The sequence below is a fragment of the Nylanderia fulva genome, unplaced genomic scaffold (assembly GCF_048542155.1).
Source record: "Nylanderia fulva isolate GAGA-0341 unplaced genomic scaffold, ASM4854215v1 Scaffold39, whole genome shotgun sequence".
In the NCBI taxonomy this organism is placed as follows: Eukaryota; Metazoa; Arthropoda; class Insecta; order Hymenoptera; family Formicidae; genus Nylanderia; species Nylanderia fulva.
The window spans coordinates 424234-444930 of record NW_028190466.1 but is presented as its reverse complement, the minus strand read 5'-3'; the positions used below and the strand labels follow the sequence as shown (position 1 = coordinate 444930).

Genomic DNA, 20697 nt, shown 5'->3' with positions numbered 1-20697 from the left:
TATATTTTATGCTTTAATTTGACATAATTTTGTATAAAGTTATGAAATATTTATTTTTTGATAATTTTATCTCAATACTTTTATGCGCAAAATAATGTAAGAAATTAATTGATGTAAAGAAAACAAGGAAATGTTTTTAAGAAAAAATGTAATTTACAATTAGCTGCATATTTTTTCTTAATTCTCGTCATTATTTTCTGCATAAAAGCATCGAGATAAGATTATCGTAAAATGAATAATTTACGAGATATTTTATAGTTTACGTGAAATTAAAATATAAAATGTTTTTTAATTAAAGTATAAACTATTCTTTTTAATTATCTTACTCTTATAACTTTTTATGCAGAATGTTGTTAAGATTCGATTTTTATAAAATAAAAATATGGTAGTTCTATTTAAAATATTCAAGGTGACAAATTTTTTTTATAAAACATTTTCTTCCCAAATTTTTTTATTGCATATGATAGCTTGCATAAAACAGATTAATTTTCATTGTATAAACACTTTTTTACTAACCACTTGGATCTGTTATCGCGCGATTTATGGGATGTGTCTGATGTCATTTGTAATTTAGACACTCCATTGGAATAATTATATACTTTCCCCCTCTTAAAATAGGATGGAGGAATAGGAATTGGTGTCTGTTTATCGTTCGTTTATCTATATTCGCTACAACAAATTATATGGGAGATACAAAAGTCTATTGTCATCCTTGGACAAGTATAAACGTGTCAAAACGCGTGTCTTCTGTTGAAGTGACTCCTATTTTTGAGTGCAAATCAGGTCCAGCACTTGATCTTAAGAAGATATTTTTGACCAGCAAGATTAGATCATTTCTAGTTATTAGGGAGTTATAATTAAAATTGTAGAAGAAGAAGAAAAAGAAGAAATTGGAAGATACAGTTTTTCGCTCCTGCCAATTTTAATGGAGGTGTCGATGATACTTTTTCTCGGAAGGACGAATCCTTTATACGGGTATCTCTTGTCTTAAAGAATTTAAGCTTTGGTTATAATCTGTCTTGTTGATTGATCGGACCGATACATTTATATACGAGCGCAGACGACGATAAGACTTTTTCCGTAAGGCACAATACACGCGATAAAGTTGCACTCGACCTAGTTTTATTAGTGGATTGACGTGACCTTAGATTGGCATCAGTTTTATAGAAGGAATTTCCATCAGGAAATCGAGAAGCATGTTGTTGCATATTATTATTTATCCGATCAACTTTTCTCTGACGTAATGCAATTAATAAATTTGTCGAGACTAATCGTAAATCTCCTTTTTCGTGTCTTTTGCTTTTTCATAGAGGAAACTTTGTTTTTGTGAAAAATTTTTTTTCAGATTTTTATGCCAATGTATTAATGCATTTCGAATGTTCCAAAACATCAAAAAATTATATTTTTGAAAAATGCCCGTATGTGTGTGTGTGTGTGTGTGTATGTAGTATGTGTTCATTTTTAAATTTAAATATCTCAAGAACTATTTAGCTTTAATTGTCCCTGAAAGAAAAAATTAATTTTTTTAAAATTAATTTAATTGTTTCTGAAAGAAAAAAATTGTGCAAATGGAAATTTGCAGATTGCTTCCTCGCTGTATTAATTCGCTAATTAGGATGGTTTTTCAATTATGACTCCCTCAGAGGAAGCTTAACTCGTACATTGCCATAAATTAAAAACTTTCTTAATCATATCAGCGAAATTAAATTGTGATCAAGCAATGTGCAAATTAAGCTCCTCCATGAGGAAGCCAATTGAAAAACCATTCTAATTAGCGAAATAATATGGTGAGGAAGCAATGTGCAAATTTCTCTTTGCACAATTTTTTTCTTTCAGAGGCAATTAAAATCATTAAAAAAATTAATTTTTTTTTTCAAAAACAATTAAAGTCAATTAAAAAGAAATTAATATTCGAAAACTAAATTAAAATAAATGAGTAACTTTTTTTGGACTGGCACATTGAATTAAAATTACAAAGTAGAATAATATTTGCATTTCTTCAAATCAAGAACTGTCAGTTTTATTTAATATAAATATCGATGTTTGAATATTAATAATTAATATGTATTTTTTTTCTCGCTTCCAGGATATGCGAGAGGCAAAGAGAGGCTGACAGACGAAACGACAATAGGAACGAGGATGATGATGAGGACGAGAATCCTCTCGGGAAGTGGCCACACACCCTTAGTTCGGCTCTCGCGTGTCTCAGTTGCACCTTGGGACTTTTTAATATCAGTAGATTTGCCATTCTTAGTGTACAGTTTGGAGGTAAGAATATACATATATGTATGTATGCATGTGTCAATCATACAACAGTGTTAATGAGGATTAAAGTTAAAGTTCCATTAAAGTTCTATAACTTTTTATTTGATTTGATATTTTTCTTGATATCACGCTTAGCTTTTACTCTAAAATCAACATAATCAAATTTCTGATCCTATATTTTTACATTTTAAAACATTTTTTATTTTTTTGTGAAATTTTTTTTATTTAATTGAAAAATCTTTGTTTGCACTTTGACTCTTATTAGCAGTTTTTATGTTGTTTATTAAATTTTTTTGCTTATTAAACAATTTTTTATATATTTAAAAAATTTTTTATATACTTTTTTTCTATTTCTAAATTTACATATTTTCTATTCTACATCTACATTTATTGACTATTAGTGAAGCTCGTATGAGAATATCGGCAATGAGAATTTACGAAAAATTGAAATTCATCTTTTAATCCTACAAAATTGTCGATTTCTCCTATGAATGTAAAAAAAATTGCGAGGCAAATTTCTACAATCAACCGGCAAGATCAATAATTACAATAACTTGTTGATAATAACTCAAGTCACGTTGTGACGTATCTTCCATATAATAAAACCAATAATTAGTTTCGGAGCTAATTGCGGAGGTAATAATTGATTTCGCAAAGAGACACTCAATTAGCCACATAATTGTTAGAATTTTTATTTTTGGAATAATTAACAAATAATAAGATGCAATTTAATTCGACCAAAAACTGGCTATTCATTTATTAAATATAAGTACACACTACGGTTCGACCCACATTGTGATCCTTTTCAAGTGCTAGAATACAAAAATACATAATTTAGCAAGCGAAATTAACATTACATTAACACTAAATTTGATCTGTAATTCATACTTGTTCTTATTCAGCAATTACATTATTTAAAAATAGAAACATGAAAGTTGTCCTGTCATATCGACAATCTGTTAGCTACTGTAGACTAGTAATATGTTTTTTAAATCATTTGAATAATGTTGTCATAAATAGGACTAAGGTTATCAGTGTCTATTTGTAAATTAATTTTATTTATTTGTCTTTTTATGTAGAACATTTCAGCGATCTCTCTTTTTCGTCTATTTTTCTCGGTATGTAAAATACATGGCTCATACTTATTTTCAATAAATGAATAGCCAGTTTTTGGTCGAATTAAATTGCATTTTATTATTTGTTAAAATTTTATCACTAGCGATCAACAATTAATTGTGAAGATTTTTTGGAATAATTGTTTCTTATTTATAAACAATCATATTTTTTTGTTATATAATTAAACATAACAATATATTAATAAATATATATAAATATATTATAAATATATAAGTATTATTATATGTTAATATAATATAATATTATTATATGTTAATATATAAAATGTTTAATTATTATATATTAATTATTATATAGGTTCAATTATTATATAGATATATGTAAATTATTTTATTGCATAAAATGAGATTTTTTACATTTTTCTTACAGCAAACTTCATTGTACAGTTCCTGATTTTATCATTTATACTGGGTATCCCGCTGCTGACATTACAAGTATGTCTTGGGCAAAGACTGGCGGCTGGTTCCGTGGATATGTGGAGAATTTCGCCACTTTTTCAAGGTGTCGGAATAGCTCTGCTCACCGCACAGGCCTTCATCGGCATCTACAGTATAGTCGGTGTATCATGGATGTTCGTTTATTTCAGGTACTATTTCGATGCTCACCTTGAAGTATATATAACATATATAATATTATATAATATAAATTTATAATAATAATAGGATTAAATAAAATTAAAAATTAAATTAAATTAAAATTAAAAAATGAATAAAGAAATCAGGAAAAAGTGATGAAAAATCGACCATAAAAATTATTATTACATATTTGCATTTTTTTATCTTTTGGTTTTGACATCTACCTCTTTTTCTGAAGCCTCCATTTTCGTACCCTAATGATACGCGTATCGGATATTTATTAATGCCACGACATGTTGATCAAGTAGAACGAAACACTCGGTGTATTGATTGCAGAGATTCGTTCATAACGAAGCAGGACAGGTATCGATGGGCGGAGCCGTTTCTTCTCTATCGGGACGACAGCCGTCCTACGCACAACACTACTACTTCGTACAAATTGCACGAAACTGTTCCGGATTACTTCAGTGGGGCCGTGCTGCAGAGACACCACTTGAACGATTCCGAACCTGGCGTCGTCACGTTAAAGTTTCAAGTGGCCTTCAACTTAGCCGTCGTGTGGATGATTGTATTTGTTTCCCTGAGTAAAGGTGAATATTAAAAAAATCTTGACCGCAATATTTTCAAGTAAACTAGAACCCGTAAAGGATCTTCAGCAGGTTGACTAAGAAAGAAATCTCAGCCAGCTTGTAGAACTGAAACGTTGAATTTAAAAATAATTTGCGTTTGACTCTTATTAATCTTTTTTATGAGTTGGTATTTGAAGCTTATTGATTATTGGATTCGACTCTGATTTTTAAATACTTGATTTCCCATCCCTTAACTTAGGACTGAGATCTTATGGAAAGGTCGTATACGTCTTTACGTTGGTGCCCGTGTTCGGTACGTTGGTCCTTTGTACAAAGTTGCTGGGACTTACTCCGGCGGGTTTGATAAGCCAGCTTTTCCCGGCTACTGTCTGGAGCGAATTCTTCATCAACGGAAAGTCATGGGTAGCCGCCTCAAACGAGGTCTTCCTCACGTGGGGTTTACTCGGCGCGGCCGCTATGCAGGTACGATTATTATTTCCTTTTTTGTTTTTGCGTGGCATTACTTCCTCCATTCAATTTTATAATTTTTTTTTTTTGCGCAATTGGGTTCTTTATTCTTTATCTGCCAATTTCAGATAGCGGCTCACAACAAGCACAAGAATTTCCTACAGCGAGACACGACTCTCGTAGTGATTCTGACATTTTTGGTGCTTCTACTCGGGGCTCTATTAGCGAATACCTGCGTACACATTCTCAGGCATCAAGGTTACATCTACACCACTAGTTCCTTTGGTAAGTACAGCCGTTTTGTATATATCTCCAGTAATGATATTAAGTATCCTTAGTAGGTTATTCGCAATGGTTTCGAACTTTCTATGATTATTTAGAAAAAAAGAACAGTATTTTTAAGTAAATTAGAACCCGTAAAGGATCATCTTCAGCAGATTGAAATGTTTAAAGTAATTAAAAAGGAATTTAAAAATTTGCGTCTAACTCTTATTAATTCTTTTTATGAGTTGGTATTTGAAGCTTATTGGCTTATTGATTATTCAATTCGACTCTGATTTTTAAATACTTGATATCCCATTTCTTAACTGGATAACTCAACGCGTTATATTTTTCGGGACAATTTCACAGAGAGAATATCAGGATACACGTTCTTGAGGCTCGCCAATAAACCGGCACCGTCGGGCTACAGCAGCACCCCGGAGAGGTTCATGTCCCACGCGTCCTTTCTCCTTGGTCAACGCGTAATACGACCCGGCGCGGACACGAGCATCGAGTCCGGATACCAGGTGTTGCGACTGGCCACTGAACTGGTGCCCGCGACACTGGCGTTGCTGGGCACTGAACAGGTGTCGCCGTTCTGGGCGGTCCTGTTTTATTTTATCCTCATCTTATTTGGAATCGCGCAACAGGTACGCATAGTTTCTCGCAGCTTTCCTCGCGATAAGAAACTGCGAATAACTACCTATCTAATCATGTATCATAGCTTTATCATCTTGCACAAGGTCTCAAATAGCAAACTGATGTTATAAAACGTCTAATGACGTATATGCTTGCTATCTGGGGTGTTTTATTTTAATTAATAAACAGTTGAATATTATTGTAACGAAAAAATATATAATGGAAAAGTTGAGGAAGAAAGATTTTAAGGAAGAAAAAGATAATCTTAAATTTTGATTAAAGATAATTTTTCAAGGTTTATTTGAAGGACAACCTAGTTTTTAGTAATATAAAAGAGTATTCTTTAATTAATTTCAGTTGGCGATTTGGCACTGCGTGATAACCGGTATAATGGCAATTAATACAAAGATGATGAAGCTCTGGGAGACCACCATAACGTTTTTCAGCTGCGCTTGTGCCTACATACTTGGGTTACCTATGGCTACGGAGGTATGTCGGAATTTCTCAATATAAATAAATTAATGATTAATCTCTGCGTCTTATCTAAATGTATTAATTGATAAAATAAAATACTTGTCACAAGTAAATATTTAAATATTTTATTAATTACAAGTATACATGTACACAGATTTGATTAATTTACACGCGATCCATACAAGTGTCTAATAACTACGCATTTTATATCTCATATCATTCGAATCTGCCTTTATCAGATAGGGCGCGCAATCTTTCGTTTGCTTAGTGACCTGTTATCAGCAAGAGCTTCGAGTTGTACGCGCAGTATAACGAGAGCTTTTGAAACGAAAGATGAGCAATAACGTTCACGCGATAGTTCGTCGCAGCGTACCCTGCTACTTCTGCAATGACTTCTTGGAAGAGAAATTCCTGACGGAGCACATCACGCAGTGCGCGTCGGTCCTGGAAGAGTGTCCCAACAGATGCGGGGTTTACGTCTCCCGCGGAAACCTGGAGGAACATCGAAGATCTTGCGACCGGAAGATGTCGAGGAGAAACAATCAGATGAGGGATCTACAGGACTCAGTGTGGAAGGAAAAGGTCTTCTCGGTGTTGACGTTGCTGCGTCTGGCGATCGATCAGGGAGAGAAGGAGCGGCTTCGTCTGCAGGATGATCTCGCTAGGAACCTGAGTCTACTGCACTCCCACCAGAAGTCCGTCGTCGCGTTGCAGTCGACTGTCGCGGAAGCAATCGAGGAATTTCGCGGAAACGACACGATACTGAATCTGAGACTAAACTACTTGGAGATGAACGCCGGCGACATACAACGTCGCGTGGATTTGAACTTTCGGCAGATATCCGATCGGTTGAAGCTACTCGAGGGTGGATCGACGGACAGCAAACAGGACAAGGGTGTATCGAGGGATTGGTTGAAAGAATTGAAGGAGCTAAAGACGTTCGTTGCCAAGGAGAGCGTACGCGCGAGCGATTTCTGGCAGGAACATTCTCAGCGTGTCAACGATTTGAAACTGGAGTTAGAAATGAGGTGTAAGGATTCGAAGGACCTGACGTCCCAGTACGATACCTTATCTAGAAAATTCGAGCAGTTCGCGAATGAAATTGCCAAGTGTTCCGAAAACTCGGTCAAGCAGAAGTCGGACCTGAAGAGTCTCAAATTTCAGATGAGGGAGAACCTGAGGTACATCGAGGAATTGATCGCAGAGAGCTGCAAACCGGAAGTACCTTCCTTGCCGAGCTCTGCTTCCTCTTGTTCCTGCGCGGAAAGTGCCTCCACGAATGGTCGCATTATTTGGCGAATCGATCGTTATAAGGAGAAGATGACAGAGGCGAGAGAGAAGGATCACGCCCTTTACAGCCCTATATTCTACGATAAGGAGTACGGTTACACTCTGAGGATGGAGTTATTTCTGAATGGCAAAGGACAGTGGAAGGATCGTCATATTATCGGATGCCTGCGGGTGGAGAATGGCAAGTGGGATCCCCTGCTGGACTGGCCATGTGTACTCCGAGCCGTCGTGGTCCTTCGAAATCAGGATAATCCTGCGAGAGACGTCAGAAAGATCGTGAAGACCGTAGGCCGAGATAGAGACGACTCTAACGAGCCTGATAAAGAATCCGGACTGTACATGTTCGTTCCGCACACCACGTTAAACAGATACCCCGGTTACATCAAGAATGACGTCATGTTCTTGGACGTGCAAGTGAAGGATATAAGAACAAGTGTCTCGATGATGTCACTGACAGCTCAATAATTATATTAACACACTTCTAACGATATTAATGACGATAAAGGCCGATGATAACGATAAACGGTATTAATTATGATCCCAGCAAACACAATATATAAATGTTATATACTTAAGCATGTTACATGTAACGTATATGTTAGTTGTAATTTCCCACTCATAGATGTAACATTTTTAATATTACATATATTACATTGTAGTTATATTGTCATTATATCCCAAGATAGCACTGACTTATCAATACATCAATGTGCTATTTGGTATATAATTACAATATAACTACAATGTAATTTATGTTATATTAAAATGCTACATCTATGAGTGGGAAATTACAACTAACATGGATGTTACATGTAACGTACACGTTATATTACCTGTTATATTCCGTTTTATTATAGCAATGTAACAATTATATATTGGTGTTTGCTGGGATGAGGATATACTGTGCCCTAACAACACACATATCCCGATGACGTTTAGAGAACATCCTGAGGATGTTCGAATGTCCTCTGGATATCCTCTGAATATCTTTTGGATATGTTATGCTATTAGGATGAAAATATTCATGATGATGTGCGATCATTATAAATTGTAACTTGCACATGTATACAATTCTAATGATGAAGAGTTACAAGTTATCTCTTGTTCTTATGCTTACAGCTGGGCATCTACGTCGTCTACTATCTGGATTACACCGTCGGTGGGGTGTGGTGGATAATCGTCCTATACCTGATGCAAGTTGGCGCCGTGTTCGCGGTTCGCGGACGTCCGCACACCGGCGAGGCGGTCGTCGCCGAATTATTTCCGCCGACCGGACGTTGCCTCAGATACTGGGCCGGTCCTTTGCTATCTTTCATTTGGAACGTCGTTCTCCCCGTCACTCTGATGGTAAAAATGCAATTATTATCTAGAAATGTCCCCAGCAAACACAGTATATAAATGTTATATACTCAAGCATGTTACATGTAACGTATATGTTAGTTGTAATTTCCCACTCATAGATGTAACATTTTTAATATTACATATATTACATTATAGTTTATATTGTCATTATATCCCAAGATAGCACTGATTATTTATCAATACATCAATGTGCTATTTGGTATATAATTACAACATAACTACAATGTAATATATGTTATATTAAAATGTTACATCTATGAGTGGGAAATTACAACTAACATGGATGTTACATGTAACGTACACGTTATATTATCTGTTATATTCTGTTTTATTATAGCAATGTAACAATTATATATCGGTGTTTGCTGGGTCGGTTCATAAAACAGTAAACGGTTTGGTCATCGTTATCTTGCGACGTCTTTAGGTTCTCAGCATTACGATATTTAAGAGCAGCGGCTTCCGGGAGTTGTGCTCTTATCGTCGTACATCCAGAGATTATTGGGCCGTTTGGGCAAGGCAACTCGGCACGGCGATTCAGCTAATACCGATACTGATGATACCGGCAGTCGCTATCATCCAGACGTGTCGATATCTCAACACTGGGCCACCCGATATATTCGACGTAAGTATTATTTACAACCTTACGACCTACTTTTCGATTGGGAAAACGGATCATAGACCTGCGCGAAATAAAAAAAAAATAGAAAATTGTAAGAATTTTTTTCTATTGTGTCTGAAAGTCAGAAACTAACTCATCTTTCATGCAACCTCTATATTTCTGTTTGTGCTGACGATTAGAACGAACAAGTGGAAGTAACAGTAAATCACTGTGAACAGTGTAACGGAGTAAGTTGGATATCATCTAGTATCATCTCATATTTAGTACGTGTATCACAAAACTGATGCACATTATTATACATGGTGTCCCATTTAGATGGAGCGCCCTAAAAACTTTCATTTTTAATTAGTACAAAAAGTGTTTTAAACAAAAGTTGTTGGATTTGAAGGGAGATAGAAGATGCTATAGACTTTTTCTAAAGGATGTTTCGTCAAGATCATTTGTTTTTTTAAATGGAATCATTCACGGAATATATTTTTTTCATATAAACATTTAAAAAAACAATTAAAAAGTCAGTAGTACCATCTTTTGCCCTCTTCAAAATCAAACAACTTTTGTTCAAAACATTTTGTTGTATAATCAAAAATAAAAAAAAATTAGGGATAATCAATTAAAACGAGACAATATTACATAACGTTTCCTATACAAGATGGGTATAACAATTCGGTTTCATTTTTCACAGAGAATTCAATTACTCTACCGACCACCGTTGGAGCCGGAGGATCCTCGGGACGCGCAGACCCAGATTGGGAACGACCAGAGCACCGGGGGCTTGCACGGCAACGGGATCCTTCCCTCGGCGACCACGGAGATCCCGTTCGAGGATCCGCCGCCCAAGTACACGCCGCCGCCGAGCTACACCACGGCGACCGGCGCGAGGATCGCGAAGATGCTGCGCCAGAGCTTCCGGCGAAGCGTGCGGAGGCTCGCGAACGTCCTCGGAGAGGGCAGCGCGCCGCGGCAGAGACCCGCGTTGCAGCAACCTCCTCCGCCACCGCCGCCTGATTACGCGACCGTCCTGGTGGAGATGAACCAGAGCGGCAGGACAGCGATCTCGCGCGACCAAGTCGCGATCCACGTGCCTTTGGAGCCACGGCCGGACGTGACCAATATCGGGCGTGGTCGCGGACACCAGCAACAGGACACCGTCCTCGTCTCGTCGGTCGAGCGTCAACGCGTCAGGCCGAACACCATCGACCGCGCCAGCCGGATCGGGATCGCGATCGACAGGTCGCGCGCGATCGAGCGGACCCAGTCGTCGACCCTGGTCGACCGGGGAGACCGTCGTCGTGCGAGCAACGTCGTTGCCGGGAGCAACCCGGCCACCCTGTCCGGCTCGACCCTGACGGCCGCCGACGTGGCGAACCTGCTGCGCAGCAGCATTCGCAGGGGCACCGCGAGGACGCAGCAGTCCCTGCGCAGGAGCTTCTGCCACGAAGAGCCGACGACGGCGGCGTCCGTTGAGAATCTAGTCGAGGCCGCCGCGCCTATCGGCCAGGACTCCTTGATCCTATCGAATAAGGACGCGTCTCTAGTCCACGTCGTGCAAACCGACGACAACGACGGCAGCAATCGCGACGAGAAGAAGACTGCGAGTGAAATGGAGAGTTCCGTTTCTGTGATATAGACTGAGAGAGAGAGAGAGAGAGAGAGTGAGAGAGAGAAAGGTCGCGGCGAGTTTCTAAGCTTGCTGATTGTGTTTTTAAGGATCAAGACTCTGGTTAGCGATTCGCGCTGCCCCTTTCTGAGAAATTATAACTTTCTACTTGTAATGTAGATGATGAAACGATGGATCTCGTTAATCGGAGTCGCGAGACGCTAATAATTTCCAGTGTTTGAATCCTCTCCTCCGAAATTAGGACGTTTCTTATTGTTCTTCTCCCGTGTGCCTGATGAGCATGTATGTACGTCTGTTACTACTCGGAAAGTATACTTTTGTGTTCTCTTACGATATTTATTTCTTAATATATATATATATATATATATATATATATATATATATATATATATATATATATATATAGATCTACATATATATCTTCGTTACATATTTAGAAAGAGAGAAAGACAGAGTGAGAGAGAATAAGGTTTTGCATGATTCAATGCACATACATTTTTGAATATTTCGAAACCTCTGCCAGAAATCTTGCATTTATTCAATGTTAAGATCTGTTGTATGATTTTAATTCCGCGATGAGATAATGTAAATTTCTTTTTACTAGAATTAATCAAAGAAAAATTCAAGATCTGACTAAGAAATTGCGACTTTAAACACACAGTCATGTAAATATGTGTCCTCATTAATGATCGATTAAAATATAGATTATTGTGTTGTTATTGTAATAAAAAGAAATGCAGTATTTAATAATCATGTTAGGAAGTATATGTATACTGGTTACCTATCTTCCTGTTTCTTTCCCGTAAAAATTATATGAAGAAAATGACTGAAAAATCAATTATAAACGATCAAATATAATTCAGATAATTAAGAAATACAATTTATTGGAATTCCTTAGCTTCTTAGTGTTTTAGACTGGAAGCCTAGTTTTTTTTTAAATTTTGAAAGCGTTTAATCGTATGTGTTTGAAATTCATTTCATTCACATGTATTATCGGCGTTTTTATCGAAAATCGCGCGGATAATATCCATATGTATAATATACCTGTGTACTCTTGTTCGTCGTAATTAGTTCTGTAAATACGCGCAGCGAATTTTAGCGAATTAAATTACGTTATACGTTTAAGATCGATCGTAGACTCGCTAAGACATTTTATTCGTTAGCTTGATTAATGCTGATTTACTATAATACGAGTGTGTATAGTCCGTCCAGTGTTGTCGATGTATTTTTCTGTTGATAAATTCAACAATATATTGCCGCAAAAAGCGCTTCGTAATTATTACGTAACGAGATAGATCGATTTCCATAATATGCTTTATTCGATTGAGAGTCATCGAGCATAATAAAAAAATAATTATGATATTCGTATAAACACATGAGAGATCTTATACGTACTCTATAGCGTAAATATTCCGATATTCAATTTTCCGTAAAGTAAGTGTAACTGTTATACCTGATATTATGGACCATAATAAAATTTTTATGTTCTTGTAGATATGTTGTCGTTTAATAACCATTTCTCCAAAGTCCTTTTTATTGCACATAGAAAGAAAAGTGATATTCGAATGAAAAATATATCTAATATTAATTTTACAAATCATGATAAACATATAATATATACGTTATATATTTTATTGCTCATTTCTCAAAAATTAGTATTTCATAATCTATAATTTTCCATAAATCTCATTTAATAATAATTAATTTATTATAATATTTTGCAGTTATATTTTTTACTTCGAAATTTAATATTTATATAATATAAACATATGATATAAAACTATTATTATTTAAAATTATTATATAATCTAAACAGTTTATAATTATATACAATATGTAGTATTATAATATAATATTTGGTATAAAAGTTTTAAAATAATATTTAATAATATTTGAATATTTATATTATAATAATATTTAATAAAAGTTTTATTTATAAAAGTTTCCTATATTCTCGAAAATATATTGCATAATATAATTAATATAATACTCTTCAGAAAATATTGTATAATGTAATTTATAATATTAATTAATATTAATTAAATATTAGTTATAATTTATAATATTTATTAATATTAATTTAAAAAAAATTATTAATACTAAATTTCTTATTAATATCTTCTTATTAATAATCCTATTAATATTCGAATGATATTACTATTTTGGTAGTTATCATAACAAACTATGAATAAGGTTTTGCTAGATTTAACTGATACACGTCATAATTGTGTTCTTAAATTGACGCGCATTAGGATTTTATGCTATCTTAGGATTATTAAAAATATTATATTATATACGGTTTTATTTATATTGTTACGTCCCGGGTTTCTTCTCGGTTAGTTTTACCTGACAGGTAGCATATTTTCGTCACTTTTCAGATAATTTCTAAAAAAAAGACAAAGATATATACCGCAAATATATTGTTAATTCTAATTTCTAATTCAAATACAAAATATCTCTCACTGTTAAAATATTTTATAGCTATACAGAGTAAGTTTAATATTATATACGTTTTTCAAACTAACGACAAGAACACGATGACACTGTAACATGAGTGTCATCGATTTTATTACTGCTTTTATATTATAATAGTTTGGGAAAATAAAATTTGAAGAGATATACTTTACGGAAATAGCATAATTTATAACAAACCTTTAATAAGTATCACACAACATTAAGATATATTATGGTATTAGTATTAAAGAACAGAAGGTAAAAAAAATGTTATATATTTCTAATCACTCGTCGCATTATTACACAAAATATGAAATTTCAGCGATTATGTAATTTACGATTTTGATTTTTCAGAAGAAGAAAAGAATAACTAAATGTAGTATTGAAAAAGGTTTTACCTCCGATTGCAATAAAACTTTCTAAAAAGCTTCTGTTCGGGTTAATATGGAAAACACTAAAGGAAATTTTGGCGGCTTCAATAAGAAAATAAAACATTTAGCTCTTATAAAACTATATTAATCCATGAACATGCAAAAATAAAACAATACAATAGTTAGGAAATGTTCAAAACGTGTATCGTTTTTGTCTTTACGCAGCTAGATCGAAGAATTTTTATTTACTATTCCTAAAAGGAAACACAATTTCTATTACTTTATTGTTTATATTGATTAATATAATTAAATATAGTAGAAAAGTAACAAATATATTTTATTCACCGTTAATTCTTAATAAATTTTTTATTACAAAATCATTGATTTTTTATCGACATATAATTTATTTTTATATATTGTACGGTATACTTTAAAAATTCTGAGAAATTTTAAATATATATATTTTTGACAAAATATTTTGACTTATATTTTTTTTAAACAAACTTTTTTTCAACTGCAATAGAATCCCTTTGAAGCTCGAAGAATTTATCAGGTAATGCATTTTTATGAAACCCTCGATTTTCAAAAAAGTGTTTTGGACAAAAAAACATGTTTTTTTTACATTCAACAATAACATATATATTCCATAGAAATATTTAACAAACACAGTACCTAACTATGAAAGTCCAACAATATTAAACGAAACATATTGTTATGTCCGTGTCCCACCCGTTTGACGATACATCCCTGTATTATACGATCGTCAGGATTTTCTATCAGGGTCTTCTATCAGGGTCTTCTATCAGGGTCTTCTATCAGGATCTTCTATCGTCGCTAAGAAGCTGTTTATGTCTATCGATGCGTTTTGTTCTGGTCTAGCTGTCGTGCGGTGAGGACGTATCCTCTGACAGCTGATCAGCGGATATATTTGCATTAAGATTAATGCACGTAATATTATATTGTATCGCTACGGTTTATTGGCTTCTAATATTAAAGTTTATTGCTTTACTACGCGAGTGTATTCATTTCCAGCGTGTGAGAGTTTGAGTGCGCGCGACATTTCTTCGAGATAATCAGAAGGGTGGTCGCGGACGTAACATTTTGGGGGCTCGTCCGGGATCGTTCGGACGTAACACGAGCCACGAACCGTAGTAAAAAAAGGACAAATATTTCGTGTGTGTGTGCGGTGAAAAGGTTACGACGTCTTTGGTGCATTCTCCGAGGATTACTCGTTCGCAAGCTTCGTCACGAGCAATGATCGGCGAAGAACAACAGTCGACTCCACTTCGAGCGATTAACAGCGAGGAAACTCCCGAGCGCGTGGACGCTTTACAGGAGGCGTTGGAACAAATTAGAGAATTGCGAGAGGAACGCTCACAACAGCAGGCTCAATTTTTGACGATGCTGCAACAGCGGGACGAGGAACTGCACCGATTACAGGAAAGACTCGCCTCATCGGAAAATAAACAGCTAAGTCACACACATAATAGAATTCCGAACAACACCACACGTAGAAATAGCGAATCGAACAATGTTTTACACAATAATTTTGAGCTCGGATATAAGCTCAAACCCGAGAATTTTGACGGGAGTGTACCCTTGCGCGAATTTATTGCCCAGTTCGATTTTATAGCGCGAGCTAATGGTTGGAATTCGTTTCAAAAGACCTTGGCTCTTGCCGCTTGTTTAAGAGGGAAAGCGCGGACCGTTTTGGATGGAATTTCGGAGATTGAAAATTTAGAGTTCGCGGATTTAAAGTCAAAATTAGAATTACGTTTCGGTGAAGGGCATTCGGCTCAGTCTTATTACGCGCAATTTACGAATCGTAGACAAAAGAGTTCGGAAGATTTGGCTTCTCTTGGCGCGGATTTAGACAGATTGTCGCGATTAGCCTATCCTGAGTGTTCTCATGAAGTTAGAGATAAAATTGCTTGCGCACAATTTATTACTGCAATATCAGACGGCTTTTTGAAGAGAACTCTTCAATTAGAAAGCGTTATTTCATTAAAATCTGCCATAGAGAGAGCAATGGCAGTAAAAGTTATTCAAGAAAATAGTTTTCAAAAAAATAAAAATTTCCCGAATCAAAATTTTGAAAAATATAACAAATATAATAAATATAATAAATTTAATAAATTTAATAAATTAGAGAACAAAGAGAAAAACGAGGAAACAAAAGAGAAACATAACGAGAAAGGGAAGTCGTATAATAATAAATATTTTCAAAGGAACGGTCCGAAGGCGAAAAAGGAATGTTGGCATTGCGGCGCTGAGGGGCACTTCCGTTCTGAATGTCCGTCATTTACGGAAAACAAGGTTTAGTCGAACTTCGCTGGGCAGGTTCGGCTAATTGCGTGATAGCCCCAAATGTTTTACAATGTGCTAGAATAAGTAGAACTAGAAATAATTTTTATTATAAAGGAAAATTGGACGGAAAGATTTGTCGATTTAAAATAGATACGGGTTCCGATGTTTCTATTCTTAGAGAGGGATTTTTGAAAGAATCGAAAGAATATTTGGAAATAAACAATTGTTATCTTAAATATCCTACAGGGGAATTAATTGGAGTAAAATATAAAGTTAACGTTTTGATTGAATTAGGAAAGCATGAAGTAGAGATTCCTATAATTGTTGCTAACATTTCTGATGATTGCATTCTTGGGATAGATTTTCTTGAGAAAATAAATTTAGAAAAAGTTTTTGAATCCCAATTTGGAAATATTGAAGAGAATAATAAAAATGAATTTTCTTGTTTTCGAATTATTAAAGGGAAAGTCCCTGATTTTCTTGAGACATTTTTCGGGGAAAATTCTAAAAATTTGAATTCCTCTCAAAAAGATATTTTTGCCAATTTCTTATTAGAATTTCAGGATGTATTTTCTCAGGATTTGATTGCAGGGAACTGTGGAATTTTAAAACACGATATTAAGGTTACGGATTCTAGGCCGATTAAACAAGCTCCACGTAGAGTTCCGATTCATTTAAGAGAGGAAGTCAATAAAATCATTAAAGAAATGAAGTCTCAGGGAGTTATTGAAGAATCTAAAAGTCCGTGGGTCTCTCCTGTCGTAATGGTAAAGAAAAAAGATGGATCATTAAGATTTTGCGTCGACTATAGGAAGCTGAATTCTGTCACGGTGTAAGATTCATATCCATTGCCTCGAATTGAAGATATTTTGGATCAACTTTCAGGAAATTCTTGGTTCTCTACTCTGGATCTGAAGAGCGGGTATTGGCAAGTAAAGCTGGACTCCAAAGACAAGGAGAAGACGGCTTTCTCTGTGGGAAATGGATTATGGCAATTTACTGTCATGCCATTTGGACTTTGCAATGCCCCCGCTACTTTTGAACGGTTGATGGAGAAAGTTCTTCAAGATGTTTTATCGAAGATCTGTTTAGTTTATCTTGACGATGTGATTGTTTTCAGTGAAACATTCGAGGGGATGATGGAAAATTTGAGGAAAGTCTTTCTTCGCTTTCGCTCAGCAAATTTGAAATTGAACCCTAAGAAGTGTTCGCTTTTGGAAGAGAAGTAAAATATCTTGGTCATGTTATCTCTGAACATGGAATTACGACGGATCCTGAGAAGATTTCTGCCGTCAGAAATTGGCCTGTTCCTCAGAATAGGAAACAAATTCGAAGTTTTCTAGGATTTTGTTCTTATTATAGGAAATTTATTAAAGGCTTCTCTTTGATAGCCAAACCGTTATTTGTTCTTACAGAAAATCAAGTAAAATTTGAATGGAATTCATCTTGTGAAGAGGCATTCAATGAATTGAAAGAGAGATTAGTTTCTTCGCCAATTTTATCTTTTCCGAAGGAACACGGACAATTCATTTTGGATACGGATGCTTCGAATCATGGGATAGGAGCGGTATTATCGCAAGTTCAGAATGGTTCAGAAAAAGTCATCGCTTATTTCAGTCGAGTCTTGAATAAAGCAGAAAGGAATTATTGCATTACACGAAGAGAATTATTAGCAATTGTGGCATCAATGAAGTCTTTTCATCATTATCTATATGGAAGGAAATTCCAAATTCGAACGGATCATATTTCTTTGAGATGGCTTTTGTCATTCAAAGATTTAGAAGGACAATTAGCTCGATGGCTAGAGAGATTGCAACAGTACGAGTTCGAAATAATTCATCGAAAAGGACGACTGCATCAGAATGCTGATGGTTTGTCAAGACGCCCTTGTTCAGAACTCGGTTGTGTTTATTGTGCCAAAGTAGAATTGAAAGAAAATTCTGTTGCTAGAATTATTCTTGGAGAAAATAGTTCAGAGAAATGGCGGAATAAACAATTAGAAGATCCTATTATTTCAATGTTCCTTCAAGGGAAAGAAATTAATAGACGTCCTGATTTACAAGAAATTAATAGAGATATTTCTGCGAAAGTTTATTGGTCCTACTGGGATGCTTTGGTTATTAGAGATGGAATTTTATATAAAAGATGGGAATCCCCTAACCTTAAATCAGAAATTTTCCAGATTATTGTTCCTAAGAACTTCATCAATCAAGTTTTGGAGGAGGCTCATGATTCTGCGTCTGGTGGCCATTTTGGTGTAAATAAGACGTTAGAGAAGATCCGAAAGCGTTTTTATTGGGCCACATGTAAGAATGATGTGGAGGATTGGTGCCGTTCCTGTAAGGTTTGTGTAGCAAGGAGAGGTCCATCAGGAAAAGGGAAGTCACCTCTTCAAGTGTTTGATGCTGGATTTCCATTTGAGAGGGTACAAATGGATATACTTGGCTCTCTTCCGACTACCACAGCTGGAAATCGATATTTGTTAGTGATTATTGATTGTTTTACCAAGTGGGTAGAGGCATTTGCTTTAAAAAATATTAAAGTAAAAACGGTAGCTGATGTTTTCGTGAAACAATTTGTTTCTCGACATGGAGTTCCGTTGGAAGTGCATACCGATCAAGGTAAAAATTTTGAATCTAAAATTTTTCAAGAGGTAACACATCTTTTAGGGATTAGGAAGACGAGGACTACTGCTCTACATCCTCAGTCAGATGGGCAGGTAGAACGTCATCACCAAACGATTCTTAATTACTTGGCTAAATTTGTTTCAGAAGATCAGAAGGATTGGGATGACTGGATTCATATGTACTTGTTGGCATATCGTTCTTCGAAACATGAAGCTACGGGTGCTTCCCCTGCTGAATTGTATTTCGCACGAGACTTAAGACTACCTTTGGATTTATTACGAGGGAGTCCTCCAGTAGATAAAAAAGATAATTCTTCCGAAGAATATGTACACAGATTGAGGGAAAAGTTGGACAATATTCACAGAAGTGCTAGTCAGCGTTTGAATCTTCAATCTCTTCGTTCTAAAATACGACATGATCGTAGAGCTAGGAAGATTAATTTTAATATTGGTCAAGAAGTATGGTTTTATAATCCTCATAGAGTAAAAGGCAAATCTCCTAAATTACAAAATAATTGGGAGGGGCCTTATAAAATAATCAAAAAGCTTAGCGATGTGGTTTTTGGAATCATAAGGTCAAATAAGCACAAATGTAAAATTGTGCATTCGGATAGATTAGCTCCTTTTTATAGTCGAAACTTGCATTAGAATCGGAACCCACGATAGGTTACTTGTACTTTTAATAAAATTGTGTATTCTTCAATTTTTCTGCCGTAAGATTTGTTTTTCAGGAAAATCTTATTTGGCAACAAAAAGAAAAAGGACCTGATGAAGATGAGAGAGATAAAAGGGATGAAGACTACCTCACAAAAAAGGGACGAAGACTGCCTCACCCCGTGGTTATTTTGATCCGTGGTTTTTCCCGGGGGCTTTGGGCAAATGCCGAGGCAGAGGCTTGAAGAGTCCTTTAAAAGGGCGTTGGGTCCACGGAATGTTACCCCTCTCTTGCCTGAAGAATTTTTGGGACTTTGAGGAAAATTCCTGGAATCAATGAAGTCGATTGGACCCAAGATGGTGTGCAGTTCGTTGTACCTGGAACAGCAGTTCGGGGAGAACATGGAGTCACATCGGGGACTGTAATTCGGCGAGGTTCCTGTAAGGAATTGTTCTGGATCTGTCCTATTGAATTAATTGTCGGGACGACAATTTTGAAGAGGAGGGGGCAAGTGTTATGTCCGTGTCCCGCCCGTTTGACGATACATCCCTGTATTATACGATCGTCAGGATTTTCTATCAGGGTCTTCTATCAGGGTCTTCTATCAGGGTCTTCTATCAGGATCTTCTATCGTCGCTAAGAAGCTGTTTATGTCTATCGATGCGTTTTGTTCTGGTCTAGCTGTCGTGCGGTGAGGACGTATCCTCTGACAGCTGATCAGCGGATATATTTGCATTAAGATTAATGCACGTAATATTATATTGTATCGCTACGGTTTATTGGCTTCTAATATTAAAGTTTATTGCTTTACTACGCGAGTGTATTCATTTCCAGCGTGTGAGAGTTTGAGTGCGCGCGACATTTCTTCGAGATAATCAGAAGGGTGGTCGCGGACGTAACAATATATATTTATATGTCGATAATATCTGAATTTATGTGGACATAACTATTTACAGATTGATCAATATATGATAATTTTGTGACTGCATATTGTACATTTTTATTTA

At 35.6% G+C, this 20697-nt stretch overlaps 1 protein-coding gene and 1 long non-coding RNA gene across 3 annotated transcripts in view; one reads left to right on the top strand and one right to left on the bottom strand.

The window, feature by feature from the left end:
• bdg (sodium-dependent transporter bedraggled) overlaps positions 1 to 12770 on the top strand; it is a 93769-nt gene extending 80999 nt beyond the window's left edge. Inside the window, exons 4-14 of one of the 2 annotated variants that reach the window (XM_085485696.1) lie at positions 2087 to 2268; positions 3772 to 3988; positions 4314 to 4567; positions 4806 to 5029; positions 5143 to 5299; positions 5645 to 5925; positions 6272 to 6403; positions 8798 to 9025; positions 9465 to 9662; positions 9839 to 9886; positions 10342 to 12770. In XM_085485696.1, the coding sequence (XP_085341822.1) occupies positions 2087 to 2268; positions 3772 to 3988; positions 4314 to 4567; positions 4806 to 5029; positions 5143 to 5299; positions 5645 to 5925; positions 6272 to 6403; positions 8798 to 9025; positions 9465 to 9662; positions 9839 to 9886; positions 10342 to 11286 (2866 nt within the window). In that variant the 3' untranslated portion in view covers positions 11287 to 12770. The remainder of the gene's footprint in view (positions 1 to 2086; positions 2269 to 3771; positions 3989 to 4313; positions 4568 to 4805; positions 5030 to 5142; positions 5300 to 5644; positions 5926 to 6271; positions 6404 to 8797; positions 9026 to 9464; positions 9663 to 9838; positions 9887 to 10341) is intronic. The other variant, XM_085485695.1, reaches the window with a different exon arrangement.
• LOC114932253 (uncharacterized) lies at positions 3718 to 5959 on the bottom strand. The gene is made up of 2 exons (XR_003819855.1): positions 4202 to 5959; positions 3718 to 4007 (listed from the first exon to the last, which is right to left on the bottom strand). It is a non-coding gene; the product is annotated as an uncharacterized LOC114932253 (long non-coding RNA).
• Positions 12771 to 20697: the final 7927 nt, after the last annotated feature.